This window comes from Somniosus microcephalus, chromosome 16, assembly GCF_052327205.1.
Source record: "Somniosus microcephalus isolate GS21.2 chromosome 16, FLI_Smic_1.0, whole genome shotgun sequence".
Lineage (NCBI taxonomy): Eukaryota > Metazoa > Chordata > Chondrichthyes > Squaliformes > Somniosidae > Somniosus > Somniosus microcephalus.
The window spans coordinates 82,909,871-82,930,316 of record NC_141002.1 but is presented as its reverse complement, the minus strand read 5'-3'; the positions used below and the strand labels follow the sequence as shown (position 1 = coordinate 82,930,316).

The following is a 20,446-nucleotide window of genomic DNA, read 5'->3' as shown; positions in this document are numbered from 1 at the left end:
ACTACACTGTAGTTCTTGTATCTTTCTGTAATTTGCTTGCAAATTTGCTTCTTTATCTCCTTCCCGCTATTTGGTGGCCTGTAGCATGCACCCAGTAGCGTAATAGCTCCTCTATTGCTTAATTCTAACCAAATAGATTCTGTCTTTGACACCTCAACTACATCATCCCTCTCTAGTGCTATAATAGTTTATTTGTTCAATTCTGCCACCCCTCCCCTCTTTTTTTTCCTTCCCTATCTTTCCTGAATACCATGTAGCAGGAATATTAAGTTCCCAATCCTCCCCTTTGAGCCAGGTCTCTGGTATTGTCATTATATCATAGTCCCATGTGATGACTTGTACCTGCAGCTCACAAACTTATTTACCACACTACATGCATTTACGCACAAGCACTCCAAAGCCTCGCATTTCCCCCGTTCTGATCCTTCCTATTTCTTAACTATCCTTTACTTTAGTGCTATTTGCTTCTCTCGGTCCTCTGTGCACCTTGTTTCTCCTGTCTAATGTTTCAACCTGGTGCCCACCCCCTGCCAAATTAGTTTAATCCCTCCCCCACAGCACTAATTAATGTTTCCACAAGAACATTGATCCCAACTCTGTTGAGGTGCAACCTATCCACCTAGAACAGGTCCTTCCTGGTTCAGAACTGTTCCCAATGCCATAAGACATGAGTAATGAAAAACTGAGGCATAGGGACATACTGCTATCTTGTTTTCTGTGATGCATAAAGCCGCTGGTCACTGAAGTTTGAGTAAATTTTTGAACCTGCTGTCCCTGATCATTTTACTGGTAGGAGAATAGTTCAACCCTAAAGGAAAATTACAGTTTTACAGATTATTAAAATGTGCTATGATAAAATTGACTGCAATTTGCTATATTTTTTAATGCTCAGTAAGCCTCTGTTATGAGCAAGCATTTACAGAGCGCTAAATATTGAATTTATACATTATATTTTTAGGAGAGTGAAGAAAATTTGTTTGAAAATCCCTGTTGTATCACTACACTTTGAAATTGTTTAACTTCAAGCTTAAAATATGAAAAACGTAACAGAATGTTGAGAGGAAAATGTGTTTAGGCACTTGAGAAATCTCAATCTAATAAAGTTTAGTGAACTTACCATGATTAATTTCAGGTGGTGAAATTGCTTCTACCTTTGACCATCCTGAATTGGTTAAACTGGGACACTGTAAAGTTATTGAAGAGATCATGATTGGTGAGGATAAGCTACTTCACTTCTCCGGGGTGGAACTAGGTAAGTCATTTTGCTCACATTAATAGAGTCCTTTAATAGCTCAAGAATAAATGTGATCTGTTTCTTTCTGAATTCTTGATAAAGTTGTTATTAAAATATATGGTGCATAGTAATTCTAAAATTAACTTGAATGACTTATTGTATCTTTTCACTCATCCTAAAGGTGAGGCATGTACCATTGTCCTTCGAGGAGCTACTCAGCAGATTCTAGATGAGGCCGAACGATCTCTGCATGATGCCCTTTGTGTACTTGCTCAGACAGTGAAAGAGACTAGAACTGTTTATGGTGGAGGTATGCTTTTTTCCTTTATCAACTACTTGCTGATCACTCAGAAGTTTAGGTTTGGATAAGTTAGTGACTGGCCTCTGCAGCAGGGACTGTGATCTTGCACGTTGGGCGGTTTATGTGAATCTTGCTGGAATCCTACAAACTTGAACTTTTTAAAGTCATAATGGATTAGAAAGAAAAGTTTTTGATTAGTGTTGAAATGTTGTTCGGACCAATTTAATGACCCACAATGTATGAATCAGATAAATTTGATGCTAGTGCGTTACTGAGTTATATTCAAACTCTTAAACATCCAATACTTTTATTTCATCTATGAAAACCCTTGCCCTACTTTCAGGGTGTCTCTTTCCACCTTGCACTATCATCTTAGGAATCCCCAGAGGATCCATCCATGCTTCCCCTAGTGACACCAGCCACAGACATGGGGGCCAATTTCCACATCTACAGGAAACTTTTGTTTAACCGGAGGTTAAATGTCCGGAAAGCTCTATCTACCAGCAAAATTCAGGAGTCGTTTCCTATAAGTTTTTTTACTTCTCGTTGCTTTTTTTTTCCAGTCAGGCTCTGCAAGGTCTAGCTGAAGCTGTTGCTTAGCTATAGAGACGCTTTTAAGCTGCGGCCGACTGTTTTGAAGCTGTTGCTAAGCAACAGGGTTTGTTGATTCACACGGAGCTCAAAAGCTCCGTATGTTTTAACATTAGCGCTGGTTTCTACGGCAGTTTTGACGGTACGGCACCAGCTCGGTCCCGTCAGTGCCGGACACCAGAAAGTTTCCTGTATATTGATGATGATATCCAGCTCTACCTCTCCACCACTCCCTCGATCGATCCACTGACTATGCTATCAGACTGCTTGTCTGACCTCCAGTCTTGGATGAAAAATGTCACCTAGCTAAACAAAAGGAAGATGAAAGTCATTATGGTTGGCACCATTACTGACTTCATCCCTCTCCTCAGCCACAATCTCAAGCTGAACCAGACTGTTCACAATATAGGTGTCTTATTCAACACAGAGCTGAGCTTCTGACCCCATATCCTTTCCCTCCAAGAAACCACCTGCTTCCACTTCTGTCCTGTCTCTGCCTTTATCTCAGCCTATCTGCTGCTGAAGTCGTCATCTAATTTATTGTCACCTAAAGCCTTGACTATGCCATTGCTCTCCTGGCTGGATTCCCATCCTCTGCCCTCTAAACTTCAGCTTATCCACATTTCGACAGCCCACATCATATCCCAAAACAAGTCCTACTTGCCTATCACACTGTCGCTACTGGTCTCGCACATCATTTAAAACTCTCAACCTCCTTGGCCTTTGCCTTTCCCATCTCTGTAACCTCCAGCACGACGACCCTCCCCATACACCTCTGTGAAGCACCTAGGAATGCTTTTCCTGTTAAAGGTGCTATATAATTGCAAGTTGTTGACCTGGTCATCATTTTATCCTTCAACCTTGCTGTGTGCAAATTGGTTGCTGTGTTTACCGATGCAACAACTGAAACTACATTTCAAAAGTATTTAATTAACTATGAAGCGTATTGAGGTGTCCTCAAAACGTGAAGATGCTATATAAATGCAAGTTCTTTCTGCTTTATTAAAAAACAACATTGATTGGATTATAGATCAGTTCTACATTAATGGAAAACTGCTTTGAATGCAAAATTGGTAGTGTGACTTGCAGAAAACATAATACAAATGGTGTGAGACAACTTCAAGGAGATGGTGTATTTAATATCCGCTCAAAGCTGACTGTCCAATGGCATTCTTCTTGAATTCAAATTTAATTTGATGGCAAGCAACAATGTGGGAGTTTAAGTTGAGTCTGCTCGTCCTGCATCCGACCCTACAAGCTTGTCTGAAACCAGCCAGCACCTGCTGTTTCATTCGGCCCCAAGAGAAGGGATGCTGAAAAAGTACATTTGGTTGAGGAATGCAATTAGACAGTCGTGAAATATTGCAGATTTTCTATCGTCCAATACAATAATTACATTTGGATATTACTCTTCTCTTTCTCCAGGCTGCTCCGAGATGTTAATGGCTCAAGCTGTGTCTGAACTTGCTGTTCGAACACCAGGCAAGGAAGCTGTAGCAATGGAGTCATTTGCTAAAGCGCTCGGAATGGTAAGTTTCATTACAGGGGTTGTACCTTGTTTTCCCCTTCCCACTGTTCCAGCTTGTCTTTTTCCCTCGTCAGTGTGGAGATAACCCTCAATGCTTTGATTACCTAGTCCTTCCATGCACTTAACCATATAATTAAAAAGCGGGCTGATAATTTTGTATGCAACATTTGTCTAATTTGACTGTCTTGTAATGTTTGTTTAAGCTTTTATAATTAATGTTCAACCATGCCAGTTACTGAAATACAGTATTCATGGGAATTGCTCTTTACTACAGATACTATGAGTAGATAACCTTGGTTACAGTCATCTACTTGGTTAGTACTGTAAATCACTGCAGCTTTCTAAAACTGACCTAACTTTCAAATTAGTCCAGAAACTACATGTTCAATAAATATTATAAGATTTTCCCAGCAGCGTGTTTCATTTATGGTAGAAATGGAGTTGGTTAATGTTCCCCTTACCCTCCTGCCTTTGCTGCTCTAAAACAAGCAAATAAAAGGCCTTCCCTTAATGGGCAGCCCAATTCTGCATTCTACTATGTTATACACCCAAATTTAAATCATATTCTTGGTTGAGATTCACACTTAAGTATTTTTTTAAAATTTGAAATGGAGGGGAAATTACCTGGAGTTCCATCTTTTGTCATAGTTTGCACTTGTTCCACAAGCACAAGGATGTAGATGTTGAATAAATTGTTGCTCTTTGTGTGCCTAACAGTAAGTCCCAACCACAGAGACCAAGTAAAATTAGAATGTATCTACCAGTGAAAATCAGTTACTAGGAAATGATCCTTCCACACAACAATAAGAAAATTGCTAACACCACATTACTAACTCAGCAATAACCAATCCCATAAGTGGTTCCAGATTACAGTGCTGATCTCAATGCTCGATCTTTCCACCTCCTATTGTAGCTGTCATATTAAAAACATCTTATCACCTGTTCCACGAATTGTACCACTAGTCCTGAATTGAACACATCAAACTTGACTGATGTACACCAAGTTTTCTCACATTTTAAGCCTCAGCTCGCCACTAGCACACTGTTGCCAAGCTGAATACGCGGGTCAAAGTTTGAATATGGAGTCTGACCATGCTTGAGTGGAAAATACACAACTTTCTTGTGCCTATAATGCAGTTAGATTTTCATTATGTATCCTGTGTACCAAATTAATGTTCATAAATCCTGTAAATTGTGAAAAATCATCTTTTTTGTAAATTATGTGAAAAATAATCTTTTTGGTATATTTCTAGTTGTAAAAAATAGTGCAGGTAAATTTGTAACAGTAACTGCATCTATGGTGCATTTTTGCCTTTTTCCCCCCAGCTGCCCACTATTATAGCTGATAATGCTGGGTATGACAGTGCAGATTTAGTGGCTCAGTTGCGAGCTGCTCATACTGAAGGAAAAACAACATATGGATTAGGTAAGCAGCCCTACAGAGAATTTTGAATTTGGTTGAAATAATGCATTTAAATTGACTTCAGGCCAGGCATATTATTTAAAGTGATTTGCTGTATTGAGTAAAAATCTGCAATTTCTATTGTTAGACATGACCAACGGCACCATTGGAGACATGGCAACTTTGGGTATTACAGAGAGCTTCCAAGTGAAGAGACAAGTTCTGTTGAGTGCATCAGAGGCAGCTGAAATGATCCTTCGAGTAGATAATATTATTAAGGCAGTACCAAGGTAAAGCTTTGTATATGCCAGATATTGACTAAGAATAATTAAGTAAAACTGTTATATAAAAATAATGCTTATGTGGACATGATCTGTTCAAAAAGAGGAGCAATTCCTGAGTATGTACTCGGAAGTTTCTTTTGTGTTCACATGCTGCTTCTCAAATGTCCCATGTACACTAATTTATAACGTATATAAAGCATCAATAAAAGGACAAGACCCTGTATGCTGGTTGTATCTTCACCAGTTTTCTTTATTTTAACTACAACATTTTACATTTTATCTGGAAATTCCATATATAGTGATATTGCATTTGTACTAGCCATTACATTGCAGGTAATGTTTATTAGTAATATGAGTTGTCTCTTTCAGGAAACGTGTACCCGATCACCATCCTTGCTAAGCCATGAACATCAATAGTGAGAATAGACGGACTTCGTGCCAATGGTGAACACGAGGCATCACCCAATAGACTGAAACAGAAGATTTGTATTAATAAAATTGTAGTACATTTGAGTAAAGTGTCTGGGTCTCAGTTTGACTGACCTTTCCTTTATGCAGAATGACTATTGTAGATGAGGCCGCAAATGTGATCAGAAGCTGTATTCAGGGCATGTTATATTAAAGCTTTGTCACCACAAGTTCTTATGTTTTTTTTATTTCTAATCTTGAAGCACCTGTTTATATTTTCCTGAAAAGAGCAGTGAAATGCAGTATAGATTCTTAACAAAAAAGGAGAGAGATACCTCTGCTTACAGATAAATTTACATAAATCTTTGAAGCTGTAAGTGTAAGTAGAAAAAGTCATACAGATAAATAAGATTCTAATGTTATACATGGGGTCATTGAATATAAAAGCAAGCAAGTGATGTTGAAAATGTATAGGACATTGGTGAGGCCACAGTTGGAGTATTCTATGCAGCTCTGGGCATCCTTTTGGAGAAAGGATATTAGAGCAATGAAAAGATTTGCTAGAATGATACCAGGAATGAGAGGTTATATCAATAATGAAAGGCTCAAAAAATGGGGTCTTTTTCCCTTGGAACAGATGATTAAGGGGCATCAGATCGAGGTTTTCAAGATTATGAGCAGGTAATTATTGATCGGCAATTCAGTAACAAGAAAGCATAAGCTCAGGATTATCACAAAGAGGAAGTTATAACTTTCTTTTACTGAAGATTGTTAGAACATGGAATATTTTACTACAGATGTCTTCAGGCAGATGCTACAACATAGTTTGAGGTAATTGTATCAATATTTGAAAAGGAAGAGTATAAATGGATATGGGGGAAATGGGATCAATACATAGCCTCAGTTAAGGAGTTGTCACAGGCAAATAGACATAATGGCTTCTCTGCTGTAAATTCCTTAATTTTTGAACTTTTACTTTTTTTAGTGAATATTTGAGGTAATCTGGGCCTATCACTTTTTATGCATGGTAACAAGATGTCATGGAAAACTTTATTTGAAAGTTGATGCATCAAAGCAGCAGGAAACAATATAAACGAATAATGTATGAGATGAAAGTTGGGGAATTGCAGATCTACATTTGAATGAAACTAACTGCTATTGGAAAAACTAGATGGTAGATCTGTGGAATAGATTCCATCAAAAGTTTTCGATAATGTGAGTAACGTCTTCAAAAAGGGACAGGATAAATAGAATAAGCTTAAAGGTTATGAAGGGTACGTTCAAATGTGGATGATCTAAAGCTTTATTGTTCCAGCCTTTTAGGACCATGGAAATTCCATCAGTGGTATGCTATATTGGTCATAAGAAGCAGGAGTAGGCCATACGGCCCCTCGGGCCTGCTTCGCCATTCAATAGGATCATGGCTGATCCGAACCTAGACTCACGTCCACTTTTCCCTTATCAGCTAGGAAACTGTATCTCCGTTTTAAGTTTATTTAATGTCGCAGCTTCCACAGCTCAGGTAGCAAATTCCATAGATTTACTACCCTCTGAGTGAAGAAGTTTCTCCTCATCTCAGTTTTGAAAGGGCAGCCCCTTATTCTAAGATTATGCCCCCTAGTTCTAGTCTCACCCATCAGTGGAAACATCCTCACCGCATCCACCCGATCAAGCCCCCTCACAATCTTATATGTTTCGATAAGATCGCCTCTCATTCTTCTGAATTCCAATGAGTAGAGGCCCAACCTACTCAACCTTTCCTCATAAGTCAACCCCCTCATCTCCGGAATCAACCAAGTGAACCTTCTCTGAACTGCCTCGAGAGCAAGTATATCTTCTTAAATATGGAAACCAAAACTGTACGCAATATTCCAGGTGTGGCTTCACCAGTACCCTGTATAACTGAAGCAAGACTTCCCTGCTTTTATACTCCATCCCCCTTGCAATAAAAGCCAAGATTCCATTGGCCTCCTTGATCACCTGCTGTACCTGCATACTAACCTGTGTTTCATGTACCAGGACCCCCAGATCCCTTTGTACTGTAGCACTTTGCAGTTTCTCTCCATTTAGATAATAACTTGCTCTTTGATTTTTTTCTGCCCAAGTGCATAACCTCACACTTTCCAACATTATATTCCATCTGCCAAATTTCTGCCCACTCACTTAGCCTGTCTATGTCCTTTTGCAGGTTTTTTATGTCCTCCTCACTCACTGCTTTCCCTCCCATCTTTGTATCGTCAGCAAGCTTGGATATGTTGTACTTGGTCCCCTCCTCCAAATCGTTAATATAGATTGTAAAGAGTTGGGGTCCCAGCACTGACCCCTGCAGAACACCACTAGTTACTGTTTGCCAACCCGAGAATGAACCATTTATCCCAACTCTCTTTTTTCTGTTAGATAGCCAATCTTCCACCCATGCCAGTATATTACCCCCAATCCTGTGATTTTTTTTATCTTGTGCAGTAATCTTTTGTGTGGCACCTTGTCAAATGCCTTTTGGAAGTCCAAATACACCACATCCACTGGTTCCCCTTTATCCACCCTGTTTGTTACATCCTCAAAGAATTCGAGCAAATTTGTCAAACAGGCTGACTGTCCGATTAAATTATGCTTATCCAAATGTCCTGTTACTGCTTACTTAATGGACTCCAACATTTTACCAACCACAGATGTTAGGCTAACTGGTCTATAGTTTCCAGCCTTTTGTCTACTTCCCTTTTTAAATAAGGGTGTTACATTAGCAGTTTTCCAATCTGCTGGGACCTTTCCTGAATTCAGGGAGTTTTGGAAAATTACCACCAATGCATCCACAATCCCTACCGCTACTTTTCTCAAGACCCTAGGATGTAAACCATCAGGTCCAGGGGATTTATCCGCCTTAAGTCCCATTATCTTACCGAGTACCATCTCCTTAGTGATTTTAATCGTGTTTAGCTCCTTCCCCCCCCCCCCCCCATAGCCCCCTGTTTGACCAGTGTTGGGATATTTTATGGTCGTTGAAAATAAAACTTTAGTGCTAGGTTGCTTTGCCCAGTCTTCAAGGGCCAGGTTGAAATTTTGCAGAATTTTAAGATGATTATTTTGTTAAGTAGACTTTCCAAGAGGTGGGACACTTGTCATTCAGTTGTACATCTTGCTGCAGTGCAAAACTTGGAAGTGTGAATGCCAGTACAAAGTAGTCTTGGCATAAGCTGATCTCCAATTTAAACATTGAGTTCTTGGCATTCCCATATAGGGAAGATTTATATTGTGGCTGCTTTAGACTTTGTTAACCAGGTCTGTGAGCAGTCTACTTGGACCACTGAAACCCCTACCTAATATGATACCGTACACAGCCATGCTTAAGCTTAATACTGAGTCCTAGATGCCACATTTACATTTGCTTGTTTTGGGAATACTTCTTTTGGGGCCACCGGTAAATTTGCTTATCTGCAAACAACTTCCTGTTTGATAAAGGGGGACGTGTGAATAACTGACCAGCCTGTCAACCTTCGACAATTTATCATTTCATTAGTTGGAAAACTGGCAGTTCTTTTCATTATTCATCTGTCCTCCAAAATTGACTGTGGGAATAGGAAGACAAAATACAAAAGGTAAATTTAAACTAAGAAAAAGAGTGTTTAGTAGGCATCTACTGCTGCCAACCAGCAGAATTAAATTCTTGATGAATACCGATTAATACTAAATTAGAAATGTGATCAAAAGACTAGTCTGATTTTCCTTGTCCTAGCGTCCATATTTTTACTTCTTCCTCCTATTGTCTCACTATTTTACTTTTTGTCCCCTACCTAATCTAACCTGTACTATCATCTCTCAAAATATTTAGTATTAAATGCTCTGATGAGTTTTCTGGCTCATTCCCTCCACTTTGGAAGTTGGAGCCAGTTTTTTTCTCATCAAAAGCTGATGGAAAGCCCAGAATATATGAGCAGTAATACTGTCAATTGTAAACGGGAGCAATAGGAATTTGGAAGTGTTCCAGTCTACAAATCATGGTATAAATAGAGCATGAGAAATCACAACCAATAAATGCTTAACATTCTGCTCCATGTAGCTGATTACTCTGGCATCTAACATTTTAAAAAGAGATGGGGGATGGGGGGCGGGGTGCAAAATACAACCCTTGGTCTGTTTTGAAAATATCAGTTCATATTAATCACTGGTTTAATTCTCAAATTCAAAACGTTTCTGTTCTTTGTCATTTTAGCCATGAATCATCAGGTTAAGAACGGCAATGGTGACCAGATAATAGTCTGCATGAAAGCTAGTGCTACTACTGAGAGCCAAACATCTATATGCCTCCAAGGGCATTTTCTTTGGAGTTACACAAAAAACCCTACTTGGAGAATGATGATGCATTAGGTGGTGACATGAGGTCAGAATTCTTTGTTACAAGGTTTTCTCCAATGTTGCACTTACTGTAAGGGGCAACCCTGCAATATAAGGGCTGTAGAAACTGGTATTGGAGGAAGCAAGAAAACTTCCAAATAGTGGAAATAACAACAGAAAATGCTGGAAAAACAGCTGGCCAGGCAACATCCGTGGAGAGAAAATAGAGTCAACGTTTCGGGTCAAAACCCTTTGTCAAGACTGAAGAAGCACAGGAAATGAAATAGATTAAAAGGCCAGTATGGGGGCTGGGAGGGAACAAAAGAGAAGTGAAGAGCCATTAAGAGGTATTCAAAATGAGACGGTGATAGGACTGGTGGAGACAAAAGACGGCTCTAGATTAGGTGTGAAATGCGCTGGCAGAATGGGAGACAGCTGCCATGTGGGAGAGAAAAAAAGGGGGGGGGGAAGGGCCAAAACAAAGGTGTGGATAAAAATTAAGTAAAAATGTGATAGGGACCGAGGTTATGATCTGAAATTGTTGAACTCGTTATTGAGTCCGGAAGGCTGTAAAGTGCCTAATTGGAAGATGAGGTGCTGTTCCTCGAGCTTCCAAATAGTGGATTTGCTTTGCTCTTGCCTGGTATTCTAAATTATTTTTAAGAAATTAACGAGTCAATAGCAGGTACCATTTGATGCATTCATGTAAGTGTGAAAGTGGCCTGCACTTTGCCTCCACAGCAATGTTGTGGAATTAAACACACATCCACTTGGAATACCAAATACTAAAGTGAATTGCTCACAGGCCAGATACAGAATGGGTTAGATGCAAAGTGATGCCCTATTTACTTCACTGTGTTGTCTCCAGTGGCAAGCATGCTATCATTAGCGACCCTGTAAAACAAAGCAATAGCGGTACTGTGGGACGCACCAGATTCCTGGGGGGAGGGGGGTGCTGGGGGGCAGACGTCACTAGCAGGACAGTGCCCCAATATGGGACATGCCTCAGGAGTGGAGAAAAACAGTGTAATTACTATTTTTACATATATTTCTGCATAATTAAAGCGAAATTGGAAGCTTGACAATTACATTTCTTAGACGCCCTATGGGATTACGTTGCTTTCAGTAATAAATCTAACCAGAATCCTTGTTGCGTTCATTCTTTTCTGTTGTTTCAATTTCCTTGTTTTCTCCAATTTGCTCAGTATTTTTCTCCGGTAATAATGTGTTATCGGCCTCGGGGCGATAGTCAGCCCATCTTCCCACCCTCCTGACCTCCTCGGCCACTCTGGGGGCTATCTTGCAGGGATTGCGATCGTATATCACCAGCTTCAGGTTTTTCATGTGGACCAAACTGGGGAAGGACCTAATCTGGTTTCGGTCCACATCGATGATCTCCAGACTGTTGATCTCCAGCAGCACTTTGGGGAACTCGCAGAACAAATTGCCCGAGATCCAGATGCTTTGAAGTTCTCGGAGGCGCCTGAGCTCCTTGGGCAGGATCTCCAGCTGGTTGCACCCCGCGTGTAGGATCTTCAGTTGCTTCAGTTGGGAAATGACTTTGGGGATCTGCTCGAAACAGTTGCTCTCGATCCACAGTGTTTTCAGGTCAGTCAGCGAGCTCAGCTCGGCGGGCAGGTCACTCAGATGGTTGTTGCCCAAGTACAGGATGGAGAGCTGGCGGAGACGGCACACCACTCGGGGGAGTTCTTTGAACCGATTGAAATCCAGAGCTAAAATCTGTAGGCAGCCCAGCAGATGAAACTCGGGAGGCAGGGTTCTCAGACTGTTGTTGCTCAGGTAGAGTTTAATAAGTTCTGTAAAAGCACAAACCTGAAGGGGAAACTTCCTCAGATGTTTCCCACTCAAATCCGTCATTTTATCCGGTGGCATGTTTTCGATATCACCTCCTAGAAGATACTTCTGGCACGACTTCGATGGGAAAAAAGCAACCACGGACATTATAGCATTACCCATTCCAGCGTCGACTACATTTTTCAGCCGGTTCAAACACTTCAATTCTACCGGTACTCGTGTATTGTAAAATGCTCCGCGTCTATTCAGCTTTTGGTCCCCTTCAATGTTTTTAAATAGTTGAGCTTTCCGGCGCTCGGAAGTGTTCCTGATAACTGAAGGAGTGCTGGCTGAACGTGAACTTACAGCGAGGACCATATAAGTTAAGCTTCATTGTAAGAATCTCCTTCCTTATCTACAGTAAGTGGTGCTCTTGTGAGAGATATTTGCCAAACTCAGAAACAGCGGTTTATAAATTACACCCAACTGAAATACCACCGACGAGTATGTGGCCGGATCTGTCACCCGTGAATTAATTTTCATACTTTCTGTCTAATGCAGCATTTAATTGAGTGTATGGGAATACTGACCCAAATAGCTGGCAGAGACAGAGGAGGAATTCATGCCAGCTCTGCTTCTCGTCATCTTTTCAGAATACTAGCCTGCAATAGAACTTCCTTACTGCTTATTTTTTTGGCTGCTCTCCAGGTACTTATTTTCCAACTTCCCATGCTTCTATATTTCGGTCAGGATCTGTGAGAAACAGATTGACTCTACCCAAACCCGCGACCTTTATCATCTGGAAGGACAAGGGCAGCAGGCGCCTGGGAACAAGTTCCCCTCCAAGTCACACAACTTCCTGACTTGGAAATATATCACTCTTCCTTCATCGTCGCTGGGTCAACATCCTGGAACTCCCTACCAAACAGCATTGTGGGAATAACTTCACCACATGGACTGCAGCGGTTCAAGAAGGCGGCTCACCACCACCTTCTTCAGGGCAATTAGGGATGGCCAATAAATACTGGTCTTGCCAGCGACTCCCACATCCTATGAATGAATAAAAAAAATCCTAGGTCACAATAAGAAACTGTAGACCTAGCTGTTTGGATAACATAAGTATACTGACATCCTGTGAAAACACAAGAAATACGTATAGAAATCTGGACTTATTTTGGTCTTTTACATTAAATAATGGTACTGTTAATGTACATGGTTAATTTATGCAGTATAACTTAGTGAAGATAGGACGGAGAACAGAAGCTCATGGAAAAATTAACCACACAAGACCCTAAAGTTTACTATCATTTACCTCTATAACATCACCTATTAGTTGCCTCCTTTCAATACTGAAAAGAGTTTTTCCAGTTTTTTCTCATATTCTTGCCTTCTGATGCTAAGTTTCACCCTCGTGATTCTTTTCTGAACGTCCCCCTGAGTTCACTATTTCCATTGTGTCTCTGTGACCAGACTGGACGTCGTACTCAAGGTGCAGTCGAAATAAAGCACTATATAATTGGAGCACAACTGTCTCTGTCTTTTATTATACTGTTGTGGCTATATAGTTCAACATTGTAATTGTTTTATTAATTGCAGTTCTGCTGTGATTGGACATGTTAAGGATCAAGTCTACTAAGACTTGTAGATTTTTTTTTACTTAGTCCTTTGCTTTTTCAACATAATCTATGCAGTACCTATATCACCCATTTCTTTTATGCGCAGTAAACTACAATTACATTTCATCTGCTGCTGTTCTGTCCACTTGCATATTTTGTCCAGCTCATTTTGCAGAGGCTGCTTCCTAAAGTTCAGTTGCCCCTCCTAGTTTGGTATTGTAGACAAATTTGACCAATTTATATTGAATGTTTTGTAAAACCACACTCCTCCAAAAATAACTTAAAAGGAAGGATTTTAATAAAAATAATACCCCTTTTTTTAAGAGAGAGTACAGAGGAGCTAGAAGCTTATTTCTGACTGTGTCATCCTTTTTCTGTTCCTGCAGTCATTAATCTTACTTCTCTCTGCCGTTTGCTGAAGTTCCTGGGTAGGCCTCCCTCTGGACACAGGATGGGCCAACTTATTTATTTTCTCTGCTAAAGTGCACATCATTACATTCTCATCATACTGGCCCAGAACGGCATCATTTCTCTGACCTCCTCCTGATGAAATGCTTAGAACATGGCCTTGTCATAACCAACACCTTGTTCCGGCAGAGAGACAAGTACAAGGCTTCATGGCAGCACCCTCGCTCCAAGCGCTGGCATCTGCTGGACTACATCATCGTCCGAGCGAGGGACTGCAAGGACATCCGCATCACCCGCGCCATGACGGGAGCTAACGACTGCTGGACAGACCACCGCCTAATCCGCTCTGTCATCTCCATCAATGTAGCCCCAAAACAGCGGCGGCAACAGAAACAATGCCGCAGGAAAATCAACGCTGGAGCACTCAAAGACCCCGCTAAGAAAGCCCTATTCAGCCTGCGCCTCACAAACAACCTGACAACTCACAGTGATGCAGACACAGAGTATCCACAATGCCTGGTCTGCACTCAAGGCCTCCATAATCAGCACCTGTGAAGAGACGCTCGGTCACTCGACCAAGAAACACCAAGACTGGTTCGACGAGAACGACCAGAGATCCAGGAGCTAATAAGTCGCAAGCGCAAGGCATTCCTGATCTGGAAACAGCAACACAACTCGAGAGCAAGAAAGCAGCTCTGCAGATGCCTGAAGGCCGAAGTCCAACAAAAAACTCGTGACCTAAAGAGCAGGTGGTGGGTGGAGAAAGCGCAGGAGATCCAGCAGCTAGCCGACAACCACGACGTGCGTGGATTCTTCAGCGCAGTCAAGACTGCCTATGGCCCAAGCACGCAAGGTCCTACCCCACTGCGGGCCAAGAACGGAGAGGTACTCATCAAGGACAGGGAGGCAGTCAGTGCCCGCTGGAAGGAGCACTTCGTGGATCTCCTTAACCGAGACTATCTTCGACGCGAGTGTCCTCAACTCCATCCCGCAGCATGCTACCCGCCACCATCTCAGCACAACCATAGCCCAGCATGAGGTTGAAAATGCCATCCGACAACTGAGGAACAAAAAGGCCTCAGGAGCAGATGGAATCCCTGCCGAGGTGCTAAAGCATGGTGGAGAAGCACTACTGGCATGAATTCATGAACTAATTTCTCTTATCTGGAAGAGAAATGTCGCAATTGTGACCATCTTCAAGAAAGGTGACAAGTCCGATTGCGGTAATTACAGAGGAGTTTCCCTGCTGTCTGCCACAGGGAAAGTCATCGCAAGAATCCTCCTCAATCGCCTTCTCCCAGTGGCTGAAGAGCTCCTCCCAGAGTCGCAATGTGGATTCGGCCCACTAAGGGGCACAATGGACATGATCTTCACTGCGCGCCAATTACAAGAGAAATGCAGGGAACAGCACCAACCGCTGTACATGGCCTTCTTTGACCTCACAAAGGCCTTTGACACTGTCAACCATGGGGCGTTATGGAGTGTCCTCCTCAAATTCGGCTGCCCTCAAAAATTTGTCACCATCTGCCGCCTGCTTCATGACATCATGCAAGCTATGATCCTGACCAACGGTTCCACCACAGATCCAATTCATGTACGGATTGGGGTCAAGCAAGGCTGTGTCAGCGCACCAATGCTCTTCTCGATCTTCCTTGTGGCAATGCTCCATCTCAACCTCAAAAAGCTCCCTGCTGGAGTGGAGCTAATTTACACAACAAACGGGAAACTGTTCAACCTCCGTCGCCTCCAGTACAGATCCAAGGTCATTCCTTCCTCTGTCGTTGAATTACAGTATGCAGACGATGCTTGTGTCTGCGCACACTTGGAGGTCGAACTCCAAACCATCATTAACACCTTCACCGAAGCGTACGAGAGCATGGGCCTTACACTAAACATCCGCAAGACAAAGGTCCTCTACCAACCTGCCCCTGCCACACAGTACTGCCCCCCGATTATCAAAATCCATGACAAGGCCTTGGACAACATGGACCACTTTCCATACCTTGGGAGCCTACTGTCAACAAGGGCAGACGTCGACGATGAAGTCCAACACCGCCTTCAGTGTGCCAGTGCAGCCTTCGGTCGCCTGAGGAAGAGAGTTTTTGAAGACCAGGCCCTCAAACCCGACACCAAGTTCATGGTCTACAGAGCAGTAGTAATACCCGCCCTCCTGTATGCCTCAGAGACATGGGCCATGTACAGCAGGCACCTCAAAGCACTGGAGAGGTACCACCAACGCTGCCTCCGCAAGATCCTGCCAATCCATAGGCGCACCTGTTGTGTATGTACCTTTAAGAGAATAACTGGTCTCAGACTGCAGTACCGGCAGTGACCACCCCTGTATAAAAGGCGCTAGAGAGCCTCTGTTTAGTTTCGTTTATGCCTTTCACCAGTAAAGATCTGTTTGTTTTCTCTCCTGCTAGTCCGTGTCTCAATCATTCACGGACTTAACACTGGTGACGAGTTAGAAACGAACTTACCTGCAACTCAGCAGCAGCTCCGACGACGTTGTTGAAGGTCGGAGCCAGAAGAAAGAAGAAAAAAAAAATAGGCCATTGAAACTCGAGAAACAGGCGTCGACCGTCAATCATCGATTTCAAAACTTGCAGGAGAGACTGTCCAGAGCCAGGCTGGGTTCCTCGGTCCGTGGTTTCCCAGCTAATCGGGCTGGTGGCAGGCAGTGCTCTGATCCTTCCTGGGCTGCGGCGGGCTGAAGCTCGATCAGGTGGCTTTTCAACGGGGCCGGGCAGCGAGTCGGGAAGCAAGGAGAGAGAGAGAGGGTGGAGCATACAGGGCGCGGCCGGCGTTTCAAAGCTGGGCAGCGTTCGGACCTCAGAAGAGGGAGGGAAGTGTCATGAAGAAAACGTTAAGCAATAAGTCCGGAGAGCCAAGGAAGATTCGCATCTGTGGGGATTTCAAGGTGACGGTGAACCCTGTCCTTCACACAGTACAATATCCTCTTCCAAGGATAGAAGACATCTTCGCCAGACTGTCTGGAGGGAAGCTTTTTACAAAGATTGACCTAGCACAAGCATATTTGCAGATGGAGGTTGAAGAGTCCTCTAGGAAGTATCTCACGATAAACACTCACAAAGGTCTTTACCAGTATCATCGATTGATATTCGGAGTGGCATCGGCTCCGGCGATATGGCAAAGAGCGATGGAACAAGTCCTGCAAGGGATTCCGGGGACTCAGTGTTACTTGGACGACATCCTTGTAACAGGTGAAGATGACAGTGAACACCTTAACAACCTAGAACAGGTGCTCACTAGACTATGGGAACATGGGCTGCCAGCCAACCGCCCCAAGTGCAAATTTTTTAAGAAACAGATATCGTATTGTGGCCACGTGATTGATGAAGAGGGGTTACATAAGTCCCCTGACAAAATTGAAGCGGTTGTTAAGGCCCCAGCGCCTGAAAATGTGTCGCAACTGAGGCCATTCCTTGGGTTGGTGAATTACTATCATAAGTTTTTGCCGAATTTGTCGACAATTCTGCACCCACTGAACGCCCTGCTACGAACGGGGGTAGCATGGAAATGGAGCGATGATTGTAAACGTGCTTTTCAGAAGAGTAAGGACTTAATCACTTCGAAGGAAGTATTGGCTCACTACAACCCAGCACTGCCAATCAGGCTGGCGTGTGATGCATCTCCCTACGGCATTGGGGCGGTACTGTCACATAAATTCCTTGATGGTTTGGAGAGGCCGATAGCTTTTGCGTCACGCTCGTTAACTTCTGCCGAGTGTAACTACGCCCAGATTGACAGAGAGGCCCTCAGCCTAGTGTGGGGGGTGAAGAAGTTCAATCATTATCTGCACGGTCAAAAATTTACTCTACTAACCGATCATCAACCTCTTGTCTCCATTTTCAACCCTCAGAAGGGCGTACCGATAATGACAGCACAACGGCTGCAGAGATGGTCCCTTTTCCTAGGGGCACACCAATATGACATCGAGTACAAAGGAACTAAACAGCATGGAAATGCTGATAGATTGTCACGTCTACCGTTGCCGACGGTGGAAGAAGAAGACCTTGCAGTGGATCCAATGGAGTTATTCCACTCGACCATAGTCGAATGTCTCCCTGTGACGAATGCAAACATAGAAAAGGAAACACGGAATGACCCGACACTATCACGGGTCTATGATTTAACGGTGAAGGGATGGCCAGCACATGGCGAACCACTGCTGCCAGCATTCTCGCCGAGAAGAGAACAGCTGTCAGTGTGCAGAGGAACCTTGATGTGTGGATCCAGAGTAGTAATTCCACCTAAGTTGACGGATAGAGTGCTCAATGAGCTTCATGAGGGTCATCTGGGTGGGGTAAAAATGAAGAACTTAGCCAGAGCGTTTGTGTGGTGGCCGGGAATCAATAGAGAAATCGAAGAGATGACCAAGAGCTGTGCAGGATGCCAGAAGGTCCAAAACGCCCCACCACAAGCTCCTCTGCATCCATGGGAGTGGCCCTCATCTCCATGGCAAAGGGTGCACATTGATTTTGCTGGTCCCTTCATGGACTCGATGTTTTTAATTGCGGTGGATGCACATTCAAAGTGGCCAGAGGTAATAAAAAATGTCCTCAACCACCACGGAAAAAACTACCACAGTTTTACGAACCATATTCGCCAGGAATGGGCTGCCTGAACAGATTTGCTCTGACAATGGACCACAGTTTGTGTCTGAAGAGTTCCGGAGGTTCTTAAAGAACAATGGTGTTAAGCATTACACATCTGCCCCATATCATCCAGCCACTAATGGATTGGCCGAGAGGTTTGTCCAAACATTCAAGAAGGCTATCAAGGCAATGTGTAATGAAGATATACCCCTACAACACAAGGTGGACAACTTCTTGTTTGCCTACCGGAATGTGACACATGCGGTTACCAACCAAACTCCAGCCATGATGTTTTTCAATCGAAGACTACGATGCCACTTGGATTTGGTTAAGCCAAACATCCAAAGAGATGTGGAGAACAGGCAGTTTCAGAATATGAATGAAAGGCCGACCAGGAGTTTTAAGATAGGTCAACCAGTTTTGGCCCGGGACTACCGCACTGAGAAATGGCAGCCAGGAACGATTTGTACACGACAAGGACCTCTCATGTATACCGTGGACGTTGGGGAGAGCATTGTAAGACGACATGCTGACCAGATTCTAGAGTCACTGGAAAACGTCAACTCCACACCACGATCTGATACACCTGGTAATGAAATCGACGTTCCAATTGCAGCTACTGCAGAACCGGTAATATTGGAAGCAGATGAACCAAACGACATTGATTCCGACTCAACATTGCCAGGAGAACCTGGTACCCCAAAGAGGCGTTATCCAGACAGAATCAGGAAGCCTCCTCAAAGACTGAACTTATAATTGCTTAAACTTAACCAATGTATCTAGCAACAGTAATTGTGATTGTAATTCGTTATCATTAGTTGTTAAATGAATGTTATGTACTGTTTATCTAAAAGGGGAGGAATTGTTGTGTATGTACCTTTAAGAGAATAACTGGTCTCAGACTGCAGTACCGGCAGTGACCACCCCTGTATAAAAGGCGCTAGAGTGCCTCTGTTGTTTAGTTTCGTTTATGCCTTTCACCAGTAAAGATCTGTTTGTTTTCTCTCCTGCTAGTCCGTGTCTCAATCATTCACGGACTTAACAGCACCGACGGCAGTGTTCTCGCTCAGGCCAACATGCTTTCTCCCCATACCCCTTTAGCCTTAAGAAATATATCTAACTCCTTCTTGAATATATTTAATGAATTGGCCTCTGCTGCCTTCTGTGGTAGAGAATTCCACAGGTTTACCACTCTCTGGGTGAAGAAATTCCTCCTCATTTCTGTCCTAAATGGCCTACCCCTTATCCTTAGACTGTGTCCCCTGGTTCTGGACTCCCCGACCATCGAGAACATCCTTCCTGCATCTAGTCTGTCCAGTCCTGTTAGAATTCTATAAGTTTCAATGAGATCCCCTCTCATTCTTCTAAACTCCAGCGAGTACAAGCCCAATCGACCCAATCTCTCCTCATACGTCATTCCTGCCATCCCAGGTATCAGCCTGGCGAATCTTCGCTGAACTCCTTCCATGGCAAGAACATCCTTCCTCAGATAAGGTGACCAAAACTGCACACAATACTCAAGATGTGGTCTCACCAAGGCCCTGTACAATTGCAGCAAGACATCCCTGTTCCTGTACTCAAACCCTCTCGCTACGAAGGCCAACCTACCATTTGCCTTCTTAACCGCCTGCTGCACCTGCATGCTTACCTTCAGCGATTGGTGCACAAGGACACCCAGGTCTCGTTGCACTTCCCCTTCTCCCAATCTATTGCCATTCAGATAATAATCTGCCTTCCTGTTTTTGCCACCAAAGTGGATAACCTCACATTTATCCACGTTATATTGCATCTGCCATGCTTCTGCCCAATCACCCAACCTGTCCAAATCATCCTGGAGTTTCTCGGCATCCTCCTCACAGCACACATGCCCACCCAGCTTTGTGTCATCTGCAAATTTGGAGATATTACATCTAGTTCCCTTGTTTAGATCAT

The 20,446-nt window shown here is 43.1% G+C and overlaps 2 protein-coding genes across 2 annotated transcripts in view; one reads left to right on the top strand and one right to left on the bottom strand.

The window, feature by feature from the left end:
• cct2 (chaperonin containing TCP1, subunit 2 (beta)) overlaps nt 1-5,978 on the top strand; it is a 29,274-nt gene extending 23,296 nt beyond the window's left edge. The window contains exons 11-16 of the mRNA XM_086009364.1: nt 1,133-1,252; nt 1,416-1,544; nt 3,552-3,655; nt 4,981-5,080; nt 5,205-5,346; nt 5,710-5,978. Of these exons, the coding sequence (XP_085865490.1) occupies nt 1,133-1,252; nt 1,416-1,544; nt 3,552-3,655; nt 4,981-5,080; nt 5,205-5,346; nt 5,710-5,740 (626 nt within the window). The 3' untranslated portion in view covers nt 5,741-5,978. The remainder of the gene's footprint in view (nt 1-1,132; nt 1,253-1,415; nt 1,545-3,551; nt 3,656-4,980; nt 5,081-5,204; nt 5,347-5,709) is intronic.
• On the bottom strand, nt 5,564-12,661 carry lrrc10 (leucine rich repeat containing 10). The gene has a single exon (XM_086009365.1). The coding sequence runs from the start codon at nt 12,247-12,249 to the stop codon at nt 11,212-11,214; it is 1,038 nt and encodes a 345-aa protein (XP_085865491.1). The 5' UTR covers nt 12,250-12,661; the 3' UTR covers nt 5,564-11,211.
• Between the last annotated feature and the right edge of the window lie 7,785 nt (nt 12,662-20,446).

What these genes read in the sequence shown, in the direction of transcription:
- lrrc10 (XM_086009365.1), bottom strand. Translation starts at nt 12,249, where the DNA reads ATGGTCCTCGCTGTAAGTTCACGTTCAGCCAGCACTCCTTCAGTTATC.